The sequence below is a fragment of the Brachypodium distachyon genome, chromosome 3 (assembly GCF_000005505.3).
Source record: "Brachypodium distachyon strain Bd21 chromosome 3, Brachypodium_distachyon_v3.0, whole genome shotgun sequence".
In the NCBI taxonomy this organism is placed as follows: Eukaryota; Viridiplantae; Streptophyta; class Magnoliopsida; order Poales; family Poaceae; genus Brachypodium; species Brachypodium distachyon.
The window spans coordinates 25,918,530-25,932,241 of NC_016133.3; the positions used below are offsets into that span (position 1 = coordinate 25,918,530).

The 13,712-nt window shown below is 42.7% G+C and overlaps 1 protein-coding gene across 3 annotated transcripts; it reads left to right on the forward strand.

The window, feature by feature from the left end:
- The first annotated feature begins 7,951 nt into the window (after positions 1-7,951).
- On the forward strand, positions 7,952-13,712 carry LOC100822242 (probable mannan synthase 2). 3 transcript variants are annotated; one of them, XM_010236411.3, is made up of 9 exons: positions 7,952-8,478; positions 9,702-9,800; positions 10,309-10,561; positions 12,065-12,175; positions 12,299-12,435; positions 12,530-12,643; positions 12,717-12,916; positions 13,006-13,203; positions 13,276-13,712. In XM_010236411.3, the coding sequence occupies exons 1-9, from the start codon at positions 8,170-8,172 to the stop codon at positions 13,436-13,438; spliced, it is 1,584 nt and encodes a 527-aa protein (XP_010234713.1). In that variant the 5' UTR covers positions 7,952-8,169; the 3' UTR covers positions 13,439-13,712. The 3 variants fall into 3 exon arrangements, with proteins under 3 accessions (XP_010234713.1, XP_024318186.1, XP_024318185.1); XM_024462418.1 differs by lacking the exon at positions 7,952-8,478 and adding an exon at positions 9,271-9,318; XM_024462417.1 differs by lacking the exons at positions 7,952-8,478; positions 9,702-9,800 and having other exon boundaries at positions 10,422-10,561; positions 11,977-12,175.

Here is a 13,712-nt window from a genome sequence, read left to right on the forward strand (position 1 = left end):
CTGGCAACCTGTGCGCACTCAAACTTGTGAATACAACCAACAGCAGGACGTAAGGTGTTACACCTCAGGGTGACCCAAACCTGGATAAATCTCACGCGTCGACACTTCGTGTCTTTTGCCACGCCGGCGATCGCCGGAGCGATCCCCTCGCCCTCCACCGAACCGAAAAGGGGGTGTCCAACATCCCCGGTGCCGGAGTTCCGTGCTCCGACAATACCCGAATTATCTACTCAAGGTAATTGATTAAAAGACGATCTTACATCTAGAGAACATATTACTTCCTTCGTCCAACAAAAATGTCTCAACTTTGACTAAATTTGAACGCATATATACACAAAGTCATGTCTAGATACATCTAAATTTTGACAAACTTGAAACATGTTTTGTTAGATGGAGTATATTTTTATTAAAATAATTGAATTTAGGACCGAACTAGGCAGTGACGTGCCCCACCTAAGAATCGCGAGCGGCGCCCGCTTTCTGCATGCTCCGCACGAGAAAAGCCCACGCCTCGCTGGGTCCGTCGGTGCAAGCCTGTCAGACGCAGCTGGCAGCCCACCTTGACCCCGCTCCATGCACCCCGGCGCAATATACTACAGGGAGCCCATGCCGGGCCCTGCTCCTTGCATGCAGCAGCCGAGGAGACAGTGGCACCGCCACTGCCACTCCCGCAGCGCAGGCACATTCTTCTGGAGAGCAAGGCATCCATCCCCTGGCTTAGCCTTTTTTTTCTTTCAAATTCTCTATATTTTTCACAGGGAACAAATTTTGATTCATTCCTGTGTGTAAAAATTCATCGACCCAAAGTGTCCACGTGTACTTACCGGCTTATCCCACTTAATTGTCAGCTTGTCAGGTTAAGTGTGCCTATTTGTGAAATGAACCTACTTAACAATTCATCCACGCCTATTTATCGGTTTATTATCCACACCTAGTTAGCACATTAATTGTGTCTAATTGTCAGTTTAATTGGACCTACTTGTCAGTATGTCCATGCGTACTTATCGCTTGTCAAATCTACCGGCCAGATTAATTATGCCCAATTGCCAGGTTAACTATGATCACTTACCAGTTTGTCCACATACACTTACTGGTTATCGACACCTATCTGGGGTTATCCACATCTACTTGCCAGATTAGCTGTGCATAATTGCCAGATTAGCTATGTCTAATTGCCAGGTTAACTACATTTACTTGCCACTTTGTTCACGCCTACTTACCTGCTTATCCACATCTACTTGCCAGATTAATTGTGCCTAATTGCCAGATTAACTCTACCTGATTGTCAAATTAACTGCACCTACCTGTCACTTCGTCCACGCCTACTTACCAACTTATCCATACCTATTTGCCAGATTAATTGTGTCTAATTGCCTAATTAATTGTATCTACTTGCCAGATTACCGACGTCTACTTGCCAGTTTGTCCATGCCTGCTTACCGATTTATCCACACCTACTTGCCACTTGCCATATTAATTATGCCTAATTACCAGATTAATTATGCCTAATTGCCAGATTAACTATGTCTACTTGCCACTTTGTCAACGCCTACTTTCCGGCTTATCCACACCTAATTGCCAGATTAATTATGTCTAATTGGCAGATTAACCGTACGTACTTGCCAGGTTAACTAACTCTGCTTACCGATTTATTGACGACAACTTGCTACATTAATTGTGCCTAATAGCAAGGTTAACCATGACTACTTGCCAAATTAACTATGCATGTGCCATTTTGTCCGTGCTTACTTACCGGGTTTCAAGATTTATACGAGCATTAGCACACACTGTGCCCACTTGATGGAACGATGGACGCTAACAAATAGTACCCTCATCACAATGTGTCACATACTTTAAAGAAGAAAAAGAAAGTAGAAAACATTGCTGAATCCTACCGGCGCACCGCCAGGATCAACCTCTCCAGCAACAGCAACTCGTCCGTCCGTCCGTCCGCTTCTTGTTCTCCGTGAGACCATGACCCTGAGCCTCTCCATGCTCGACGCCTGACCGCTGTCCCATGCTGCCGCTGCAGCCCCTGGGGCACCAACGCACGCCGCGGCTGCCGCTTGCCCCCGCGGCCCGTGCCTCCCCACGACGTCGCCTCCGCTTGCCCCCGCGGCCCCATGCCGCCGCCTCCGCTTGCACCCGCGGCCCGCGCCTCCCCACGCCGCCGCGACAGCTCCTGCCGGCGCCTCCCAACACCGCCGCCTCCGCTTGCCCCCGCCGCCTACGCCTCCCCACGCGTCGGCGGGATCCCAACACCACCGCTGCAACCTCGTCGCCGCGTCGCCTAGCGTCGCCGCCGCAGCCCTGCCTGGCGGCGCATCCGCCTGCCGCCGCACCACCCACGCCGCCGCCACAATCCTCGTCTGGAGCCACCTCGTGTCGTTAAGGGATCGGGGGAGAGGAAGCGACGAGACTACTCAGGACTCCCGGACTAGAAGAGTGGAGAATTAGGAGGAGAGAGAAAGCAGATCGGGGGAATGGGGAGGCCGGGAGGGACCGAGGGACAGAGCATATCGTCCGTTTATTTTCTTTTTCCCTATCCTGATGCAGTGCCCCACATAGAATATCCGTTGAGTTTATCAGTACAATATACATCTATCTTCATGTCAACTTTCTACATACTTGAGAGTCAAACAAAGCCTACTTTTTGAAAATCAAGAGATTTATGTCCTTATTATATCCTAAGAGTTAACAGGTGCAGATGCACTTTTTCTCTCCTACGAGTGCAAGCTTTAATTCAATTCGCACTGAGTCGAACAAAGCGATCCACGTGCAATTTGTTTGTCTTTTAGCTAATTTACCTACGGACCATGCAGACAGGCGTGCGCTCATATTACGTGGGATTAATTTTGTTTTGGAAAATTCAAAAGGTCATAACTTTCAAACCAGACGTAAAAAATATGATCCGTTTTCACCGTTGGAACTCTTGCGACACGCTCTTCAAAACTAGACCTCATATGGGTATGTTTTGACATCCTTTTTTCAAAAATCAACTTTCTCTTAAAAGTAAGCAACATTGATCGTTCGGCTAGTAACTTCTACTACACTATATTGTAGACAACTATGACTCCTCGGCTAGCAACTTTCGCTCATGTATTCACAGGTTCAACTCACATCCCGACAATTTTGGCCCATGTGTTGCAATTTTGGCTGCTCTACTGACAACTTCAATATTTAGTTGGCAATATTGGCTTCTCTATTAGCCACGTACTTTGCTGGACAATTTCCACTACTCTTCTCTTAACAACTTTATCTCATGTGTTGGCAACTTTGGCTCCTCTATTAGCAAATTTCGCTACTCTATTACAACCGTTGGCTCATGTGTTAACAAAGTTGTCGGTGTGAGAGCCAAAGTTGCTAGCACAAAAGGCGAAGTTGCCAAACATTAGCGAAAGTTGCCAACGCCCACCGGGCACAAAAAAACGTAGTTCGTGATGGACTTAAAGTTGCCAAAGTGTATCAAAATTGCTACCGGATGGGAGCCAAATTTATCGACATAGAAGAAAAAAGTTCGCAAAACAATAGCAAAGTTGTCACCGGGCACACCAAAGTTGTTTGTGATGGATTGTAAGTTGCTGCAGTGGAGCAAAAAATTGCTATCAGATGGGAGCAAAAGTTGTTTGGGAGTTAAAATTGCTAGTATCCAAGTCAAAATTGCTAGTATTAGAAACAAAGTTGTCAGTATAAGAGTCCGATTGGTAGTATGAGAGTGAAAGTTGCTGATATAGCAGCCAAAGTTGCTAGCGTGAGAGTGAAAGCTAGTTGCTAATTAATAAGAAAATCAAATTTGCTAGTATGAGAGTGAAAGTTGTCGAATATGATTTAAAGTTGCAAGTATGAGAGTCAAAGTTAGAAGAAGTTTGTAACACACTAGCGGAAGTTTGATCTGCCACACCAAAAATGTCTGCGATGGTGCGAAAGTTGCTAGAGAAGAGCAAAAAATTTGCAAAAAATTGCAAATGGTAGTGGGGCTAAAGTTGCCATAACGGGAGCAGTGATTGCAAGTATTTGAGTCAAAGTTGCTAGTATGCGAGTAATAGTTGCTAGTATGAGAATTGAAGTTGCTAGTATGGGTGCAATAGTTGCTACTACGGGAGTAAAACTTGATGGCACCGAAGACAAAGTTCCCAAAGTCACTAGTATTGTAGTCAAAGTTGTCAGTATAGAAACCGAAATTGTTAGAGTGAGCAAAAACTGCTACTGATATGTAAGTCAAAGTTGATACTATGAAAGTTAAAGTTGCTAATATGAGTGCTAAAGTTGCACAGTCTCTCGCAAAAGTTGCTTTTTTGTAAAATATTGGTCAAAATATACCCAAGTTGCATCTAGTTTTGAAGATCTCGTTGTGATAAAGCCAACGGTGAAAACAGTTTGTCATTTTGGCGCGTGGTTTGAAAGTTATGGCGTTTTGAAAAAAATTAAGGAAATTAAATGCATGTAACACCACGTGTAAGACATGCTGAAGTAAAGATAGAGGAACTTTTCTCGCGCGCGTTGGTGTTGTCAGGATTGTTTCCTTTTGTAGCTATACCGTATGATTTTTTACTTTCCGTATCAGTCGTTTGCTGGCTAGGCTTAACCAGCCAACGGCCACTCTCTAGTCCTGTCATCCCGATCGCTAGAACGGGAAGCTGCACTTTTTTTGTCGAGCGAGCGCACGCAGCGCTGCGTCGTGCGATGCATCGAAGCATCGAACCGTCCAAGTGCGTCCCGGCCAGGTGGTTCGCCATCACGTTTTTCCTCTTTTTTTTTGTTATCCCCTTCGCGTTTCTCTCCTTGCCGCTTCCCTGTCGCAGCTCCTCCTCGCTGCCTCCTCCCATCCACGTCGTGACCTCCTTCTCCTTCCTCCCGCCTGCTCCCGCTCCTCCTCTTCCCTCCCATCCTCTTCTCGCACCGTTTCCCTTGGGTAATTTCGGGCAAAATCTCCACCGAAATAGAGGGAGTTGATGGCGATTTCCGATAAAACAAAGTGGGATTACGAAATCTCTATTGTTGCCCTCCTCCTCTTCACTGTCACCGCGGCCTCCCGCCTCCTTCTCCCAGCCGCCGTGGCCTCCCTCCTCCTTGAAGCCTGTGGTCGCCCCGGCCTCTCTCCTCCTCAAAGAATTTGGTTATAAATTGGGGAAGATTCAGGTGATGAAATTGAGAGCTAAAGGGCAGAATCGGCTTGTGGGGTAAAGGGAATAACTCCCATCCTTCAATTTGAGCAGAAATGCACGGGAGCGAGCGAATCGGAGAAGCGTGGCGTGCACTGGAGGTGTAGGTTGATGGCAGGGAAGAAGACGACCTATCTTGGAGATGTGGTCGTCCATGAGATGGGCCAGGGAGGGGAGGTGCGGCCCATGTGGAAAAGTAAGGAAAAGAAGTGTGTGTGTGGAGAGAGAGAGAGAGAGGTGGGCTGCAGCCCACTGAAAAATAGAGGGAGGGGAATATGGGCTCGCGAGTTAGCGGCCGGTCGAAACTTTATTTTTCTTATAAAGTTGCTGAACACGTGTAGTTAGTTGCTAAAATATGAGTAGTTAGGTTGCAAAATATCAACCATAGTTGTTTTTTATTTAAAATTGTTGCACGTATCCAAAGTTACAAGAAGATATGATAAAATTGTCAGTTTTGTATGAAAAGTTGTAAGCATGAAAGACAACGTTGTCACATATTATTAGAGAAATTTATGGCCGGACACATCAAACATGTGTGTGATTGCGCTAATTTTGCTAGAGTGAATCGGTACATTATCCAAAATTGGGAGCAATAATTGCTAGTATGAGAGCTAAAGTTTGCTAGTACGTGAGCAAAACATTAAAATTGCTTTTTGATCCATTTTTTTAGATCCATCATGTTGCGAGAACATAAGACAAAATCAGCTTTAGAAGAAAAGTTGTCGACGCAAAAGACAGAGTTGCTCGCTTTTAGATGAAAAGGTTAACAATTTTAGATAAAAAAATAGCTATCATTGTCCTCACACATAGGAATATTTTAGATAAAAGCACCATTCACAAAGGGTCGTGCTTGAATACAAAGTTGCTAAAATGTGTATTTAGTTACTAATCAACGCCAAATAGTTGCTTAATGTACATCCAAAGTTACCGCGCCCTGCACAGAGATAGGATCGGGATTGAATGCAAAATTCCTAAAAAGCTTAATGTTGATCTAAAGTTGTCGGTATAGCAGATAAAGAGTTGCCCTTATGTCAAAAGTTGCCGGCATAGAAGTCAAAGTTGCTAGTATGATAATCAAAATTGTCGATATTGAAACCAAAGTCGCTAGTATGTGAGCGAAAGTTGCCAATATATCAACAAAAATTCCTAGTATGCGAGTCAAAGTTGTTTGTGATAGAGTTAAAGTTGTTAGAGTGGAGCAAAAACTGCTACCGGGTGGGAGCCAACATTGTCAGTATAGAAGGCAAATTTGTTACTATGAGATTTAAAGTTGCCAGTATATGAACCAAAGTTGCTAATATGAACGTCAAAGTTGTCGGTATATTAGTTAAAGTTGTTACTATGAGAGTCAAAGTTGCTAGTATGGACATCAAAGTTGCCAGTATAGTAAAGCCTTGCTATGCGAGTCAAAGTTATCAGTATAGCAACCAATTGCTAGTATGAAAGTCAAGATTTCCGGTCTAGGAGCCAAAATGGCTAGTATGGGAGTCAAATTTGCCAATAAATGAGCCAAAGTTGATCGTATGAGTATCAAAGTTGCCAATATATGAGCCAAAGTTGCTAGTGTGAGTATCAAAGTTGTCAGTATATGAGCCAAAGTTGCTAGTATGAATATCCAAGTTGCTAATATGAAGTTTAAAGTTCTCGGTATAGAAGCCAAAGTTGCTAGCATGAGAGTCAAACATGCCGATATAGGAACCAAAGTTGATAGTGTGGGATTCAAAGTTGCTAGTTTATGAACCAAAGTTGCTAATATGAATTTCAAAGTTGCCGGTATAGGAGCCAAAATCGCCAGTATGAGTGTCAAACTTGCTGATATATGAGCCAATGTTGCTAGTATGAAAGTCGCCAACACATTAGTGAAAGTGGCCATCTGAAACACAAATCGTTTGCGACGATGGAGTGTAAGTTGGTAGAACGGAGCAAAAAGTGCCACCGATCTGGGAGCCAAACTTTTCTAGTGTGGGTCTAAACTTGCTAGTGTTTGGGAGTAAGAATTGTCGGTATATGGATCAAAGTTGCTAGTATGAGTGTCAAAATTGCTACCACGAAAGGCAAAATAAGTTGCTTGAACATAAAGCAAAGTTGTCAACACATTAGCAAAAGTTGTCACCCAAAACATTAAAATTGTGTGCGATGGAGTGACAATTGTTAGAGGGGAGCATACTATGGAAGCTAAATTAAGTTGCTAGTGTGCGATCAAACATAGCGCTGTGGACAAAGTAAGTTGCGAACACAGTAGTGAAAGTTTCTGCAGCTAAGTTGCATAATAGTACGAAAAACTTGCATTATTTATCACAAAAGTTGCTTTTCATGAAATATTGTTCAGAACATACTGAACTTGGATCTAGTTTTGAAGATCTCGTCGCGATAGAGCTACCGGTGAAAACAGATTTTAATTTTGACGCTCGATTTGATCCTTATAGCTTTTAGAAAAATCTAAAGAAATTAGAATGCAGGTCGTTTTCTTCATGCATGCTGGAGAGAAGCATGTGCATGCACGCGGGATGAGAAGCCTTTTCATTCACCGTGTGAACGCATGTGCATGCAAGGAGGGATGATTTTCCTTTTTCAGATGCGGCGGACCACGCGTACCGAAAAATAGGGTGTTGGCTGATTAAACTCCTCCAGCCAACGGCCGCTCTGTAGTCTTGTCCTTATTATATTGTCCGTTGATTTATAGAGACTCGATGAATGTTAAAAAAGCGTATAATTCGGACGGTTCCAATCTAACACAAGGGGCTCATCGCAAAAAACCTCCAAATCTTGTTTCCTCTTCCTCCTGTAGCAGGTTGGCGTCTCTCCCCACCACCATCTGGAGCTTCCTCTCGCTCAGACGGCTGGACACCGCCCATTTCAAAACCCAGCCACGAAAAGGCCAAAAGCCCGCACGCGGCCACGCTCCCACTTCTCCTCCCTCCTCCTCGTTCTCCTCGCCCTCGCGACGATTCTTTCCTTCCACTCCAAGCAAAGACACGCTCCTCTCCTCGGATCCGCATCGCTTCCGATGGCGCCGCTCGGCGCCGACGCGGTCGCAGCGGCGTGGGCGGCGTTGCGGGCGCGCGCGGTTGCCCCGATGCTGCGGGCGGCGGTGTGGGCGTGCCTCGTTATGTCGGTCATGCTTGTCGTCGAGGCCGCCTGCATGAGCCTCGTCAGCCTCGTGGCCGTCCGGTTGCTGCGCCGGCGCCCCGAGCGGAGGTATAAGTGGGAGCCGATGCCCGGGGCCGCGGTGGGGGACGACGTGGAGGATCCTCCGCTGGATTGCGGCGAGTTCCCGAGGGTGCTCGTGCAGATCCCCATGTACAACGAGAAGGAGGTGAGGCGTTTGGAATCTCTCGCGCGGCTTGCTCTCCATTTCCTGAGGCGTGGTTGTGATCGGGGGTCTAGAACTACGCCCAGCTTGCGTTTCTATGCTTGGTCACGGCGTTAGGAATTGATCAGGTTCCAGATGTTGATTTTCGCCACCTGGTGCTTGAATAGTACTACTTGAAATGTTTCCGCTGTTTGCTTAGCTTTTGTGCGCTCTTATTAGAACTGTCTATTTGAACTGGAATTGAGTAATTTGGGACGTTATCTGCTCTCTAGATGAAGTGGGATTGACGATTTGGGGGATTGGAAGTTAGAACTGCTTATTTGAACTAGTAGTATGCTCTCCCTCAAGGTGGTATTTGCGTCACACATGCTTAATGTTTAAACACATCGACTCGTTTTACTTAGTACTACTACCTCCGTTCCTAAATAGTATAAGATGTTTTAGCTTTGTCCTAAGTCAAATTTCTTCAAGTTTGACAAAGTTTATAGAATCATGTACTAATAAGTATACTATGAAAATATATATCATGATAGATTTAGTAAAACTAATTTAGAGCTATAGATGTTGATAGATTTTCCTATAAACTTGGGCAAATTTTAAAAAGTTTGACTTATGACAAAACTAGAACATCTTATATTTAGGAACGGAGATAGTATTGGTATTTTAATGATTTTTTAATACCCTACTTATGATATTTTCCTTTCGGAAATTCTAACCTCGCCTGATCTTCCAGTCGCTGTCCTATCGGGGAGGGGTGGCAGGAGGAGGAAGGGGGAAGAAGGGGGAGGTGGTGGCTCACTGGCAGTGAGGCAACTGTGGGGAAGAGGAGGCACCCTAACCCTAGTGCGGTCCTTTTCCTGTTTCAAAGCTAGTATGGTCTTCATGTTGTCAATTAACTTCTCTAGTCTATGTAAGAAAGTAGTCAACTATAAACTTACCAATGAAATGGGGTGGGGCTTGGAGTTATGTGGTGTTTGCATTCCCTTGCCTTCTGGTGTCAAACACAGCACAACCATTCCCTTGTCTATTGTTTGTATTTTTATTGAAACCACTGCTAATATAGGGTTAGCATTTTGTTTAAATCCCTTGGCAATTGATTAACAATGCCATATGTTGAATAACAATAGTGTTTGCTTTGTTTGAAAGTGGCCAACACTGTTCTCGTGTGCCTTGTTGATTCACAGTATTTGACCCCTGGATTGGTGCATATGTTGTTATTTTTGCAGGTGTATAAGCTGTCCATTGGAGCTGCGTGTGCTCTCACATGGCCACCAGATCGTATTATAATCCAAGTCTTGGATGATTCCACAGATCCACTAATCAAGGTAAGCCTATATTGCAGTGACAAGGTTTATCTTGTTGGAACAAAAATAAATGTTTGCTGTTTTGAAGTTTTGAGTCAAAAGGTGGTTGGTGAAATGATTTGTACACTGCAGTGCCTGTCATAATAAAAGATCAATATATCTGCATTCCCAAATAAACGTGTGCATATGCGCAATTTTTTATGCCTAGCTCTAGCAAAAGTTATCGTATAGTATCTGATCATAGTTTTTAAAGAACTAATTGACATCATTCAGATGTCAAGGACAATGAGTCAGATAGAGATACTAGGAACAGGGGTGATGACAAAAAGTGCTCAATTTTTTATGAAGTAGCCAGAGTTGCGCTCATTGTTTGTTCAAAGAACATAAGTGAAAGTGAGTAGTGACAGCTTGAATCACACATGATAAGAATGATATACAAGTTACAAAGTGAAAAAATATTACGTTCAGTAATTGCCTTAAGATTATCATGCAGCTGAATATTGTTTTAATCGAATTTCCTTAAGTGCAGGAACTAGTTGAGCTCGAATGCCAGGACTGGGCCAGTAAGAAAATCAACATCAACTATGAGGTTAGAGATAACAGGAAGGGATACAAAGCAGGAGCCTTGAAGAAAGGCATGGAACACATATATGCGCAACAGTGTGATTTCATTGCTATCTTCGATGCAGATTTTCAACCTGAATCTGACTTCCTGTTGAAAACTATACCATTTCTTGTGCATAATCCAAAGATTGCACTTGTGCAAACACGTTGGGAATTTGGTAAGAACACTTTATTTTATTATGTGAACGTAGTTAAGAATATTTGATTCTCATTCTCACATGTTGACATGCAAATGATATATTGAAAATGAAGCAACGAGTGTCCAAATTAGCAAATGCAAAATCCAACTGTCAAACCACATGGAGGTTGGAACATCCAGAGCGATGAAATTGACCATGTAAATTTGCAGTTTCATTGAATGCTGTTATCATGCAAAGTTACAATTGGTAATTGTTGCATGCCAAATATCTCTAGATGGTATCATGCATGTCACAATTGGGCTGTTCGACGAGATTTCGATATTGGATAGATTTGACTCTAGAGGTTATTGCAAAAAAAGTCATCCCTGTGGTACTCAAGTACCTTAAAAACCTGATCGATCATAATTTCATTCAGTGGCTTATGTGTGAGTTGACCGCACCTACAGATGGGTTTGCATGAAATTTCTTGCAAGAAGTATTTAACACCAGAAATGTTTCCTCGTAAACTACAGGTTAGAACAAAATGTGTGAATAATATATGAGACTCCTGTTCTCTCGATGTTTGGAGCATCTCATGGTTACAAAAATATGTAATCGTGCTCAAAGTCAAAACAATATCGTCATTTTTTTACATATTGGTAAAAATTGACTTTTGAAATGTTTAATTGTTTATCTCTTGCGTAAATAATAGTGCAGTCTGCATTTGGACTGGTACTGGTTAGAAATCCTAACTGTTTTGGAGAGATGCAAAATGTCTTTTGGGAACATGTGCACAGAGGATTAAAAGTAAATTCAAAACAAATATGTAGCCATGTAAATGTTCATGTATTCTTTATGGTTATAAATTTTCTACACAAAGAAAAACATTTTTGTGCACTGACCAAATAGATAAATAAACTGATGCTCCTAAAAAGCTAAACTGGAGCACACACATAACTCATATTTTCCCATGAAACGCTACCGGAACAAAAAGAACTCGAACATTTATATGTCCTTTTTTTCTTCTAAAATCTCGTGAGTCGTGACATTTGGAAAATTCTTTTTTTGTTTCACCCTGGAGGATGCGCTTTGGTTAAAGTAACTGATATTTCTGAAAACTATTGTTCTATAACAAAGACCTATTGTTTTTACAACATGGTTGTGACTGGTGAGTGGTGACATAGTTTGTGGCGCAACTAAATACTGTAGCAAATATTTATTCTGCATTTGTGCCACATGATTTCGTTGACCCTTATGTCCTCAACAGTATGGGGATTTCTGTAATAGAAGACTGAGAAACATTGTAACTAGAAAACAGGGCTAACCATTTTAACACATTTTGCCTTTAGTTTAGACACTTGATAATATTTAGGGTGACAATTTTAAGCTCTATTTTGTTCTCTTCTGATTATTACTGATGTTCTGATGCAAGCTATTCGCCTTCTTCATGACAGTTGTAATATTGATAACTTGAAGTGAGGAGTTTTGTTCATTCGGATTACAGGATCTTCCTGATCTGGCCTTTGCCGGGCAATTTTGCAGTGAACTATGGTGTTTGCTTGATGACGAGGATACAGAAGATGTCACTGGACTATCATTTCAAAGTCGAGCAGGAATCTGGTTCATTTATGCACGCATTCTTTGGTTTCAATGGTAAGAGCTGATCTCAGCCATTTACTTAAGGTTTCTATTTTCCTGTTATTGCTTCTTTCCTTATATGGGATGTTTTATTGTGTATTCTCTGAAGATTATATATCAATGTTGTCTTGTTAATAGGCACGGCTGGTGTTTGGCGTGTATCTGCTATTAATGAATCCGGAGGATGGAAAGATCGCACCACTGTGGAGGACATGGACTTGGCTGTACGGGCAGGCCTCAAGGGATGGGAGTTCTTGTATGTGGGTGATATAAGGGTATGTCTCATATACTCTGCAATTTCAAATCATTGTTTGTCAGTGAGCGTGTCCTATATTGCACCCCACGTCATTATAATTAAATCTTACGCAGGTCAAGAGTGAACTGCCAAGTACATTCAAGGCCTATCGTCATCAACAGCATAGGTGGACTTGTGGTGCTGCCAATCTCTTCAGAAAAATGGCATGGGAAATCGTGACAAACAAGGTGTGCATTCTTGAACCACACCGCAAAAGACCATATAAGTATGCCATGTAATGATGTCATCTACATTATACAGGGGGTGTCAATATGGAAGAAATATCACCTTTTATACAGCTTCTTCTTTGTGCGGAGGGTCATTGCTCCTATCCTGACATTCTTATTCTACTGTATTGTTATTCCATTATCTGCCATGGTTCCTGAAGTTAGTATTCCTGTATGGGGCCTGGTCTACATTCCTACTGCAATTACCATCATGAATGCCATTAGAAATCCTCGGTATGCATGATTCGGTTCCTCCTGAATACAGGTTCCTTTTTTGCTTCTTAATGCTGACATCTTTTATATTATCATATTTGATGCACCAGGTCGCTCCATCTGATGCCCTTCTGGATTTTGTTTGAAAATGTAATGTCCCTGCACCGTATGCGTGCAGCTCTAACTGGTTTACTTGAGACTGCACATGCAAATGATTGGGTGGTTACCGAAAAGGTAGGAGATCTGGTGAAGGATGATCTTGATATACCACTCCTGGAACCACTAAGGCCCACTGAATGCGTGGAGAGGTATATGAAGACTCATAGCCCTAACAATTTAAGTTTACAGCTATTTTCGGACTCTAATCTTCGCCTTTGCAGGATTTACGTCACTGAGCTCTTGCTTGCGTTCTACCTCTTGATATGTGCCTCGTATGATTTCGTTCTTGGAAGCCATACATACTACATGTACATCTACCTTCAGGCCTTTGCATTTGTCATATTGGGGTTTGGTTTTGTTGGAACAAAAACTCCATGTTCATAGAGAAGTTGTCACCATTTTCCATTTCAGAATTTGTTCACAAAAATGCAATCACTATTTTGTGTCCGATGAAAGAGAAGCTTGATTTGATCTTCTGATAACAGCAATCTATATGGAATTGGGACATTCTTCTTAGCAAGTATAGGTCTAAATTATACAGAATGGTACATTATGTTTTTTATAGTGAGAATGGTAGGGGCATTTTGGTTTTAAGGGTTTCCTGGAATCCTGTTTGTATTATATGTCTATTTTGCAAATAAATGGTTAGGTTGGATCA

Coding starts and splice junctions, on each gene's coding strand:
- LOC100822242 (XM_010236411.3), top strand. CDS start 8,170: ATGGCGCCGCTCGGCGCCGACGCGGTCGCAGCGGCGTGGGCGGCGTTG. Junction 8,479..9,701: donor CCATGTACAACGAGAAGGAG/GTGAGGCGTTTG, acceptor TTATTTTTGCAG/GTGTATAAGCTGTCCATTGG. Junction 12,644..12,716: donor GGGAAATCGTGACAAACAAG/GTGTGCATTCTT, acceptor TACATTATACAG/GGGGTGTCAATATGGAAGAA.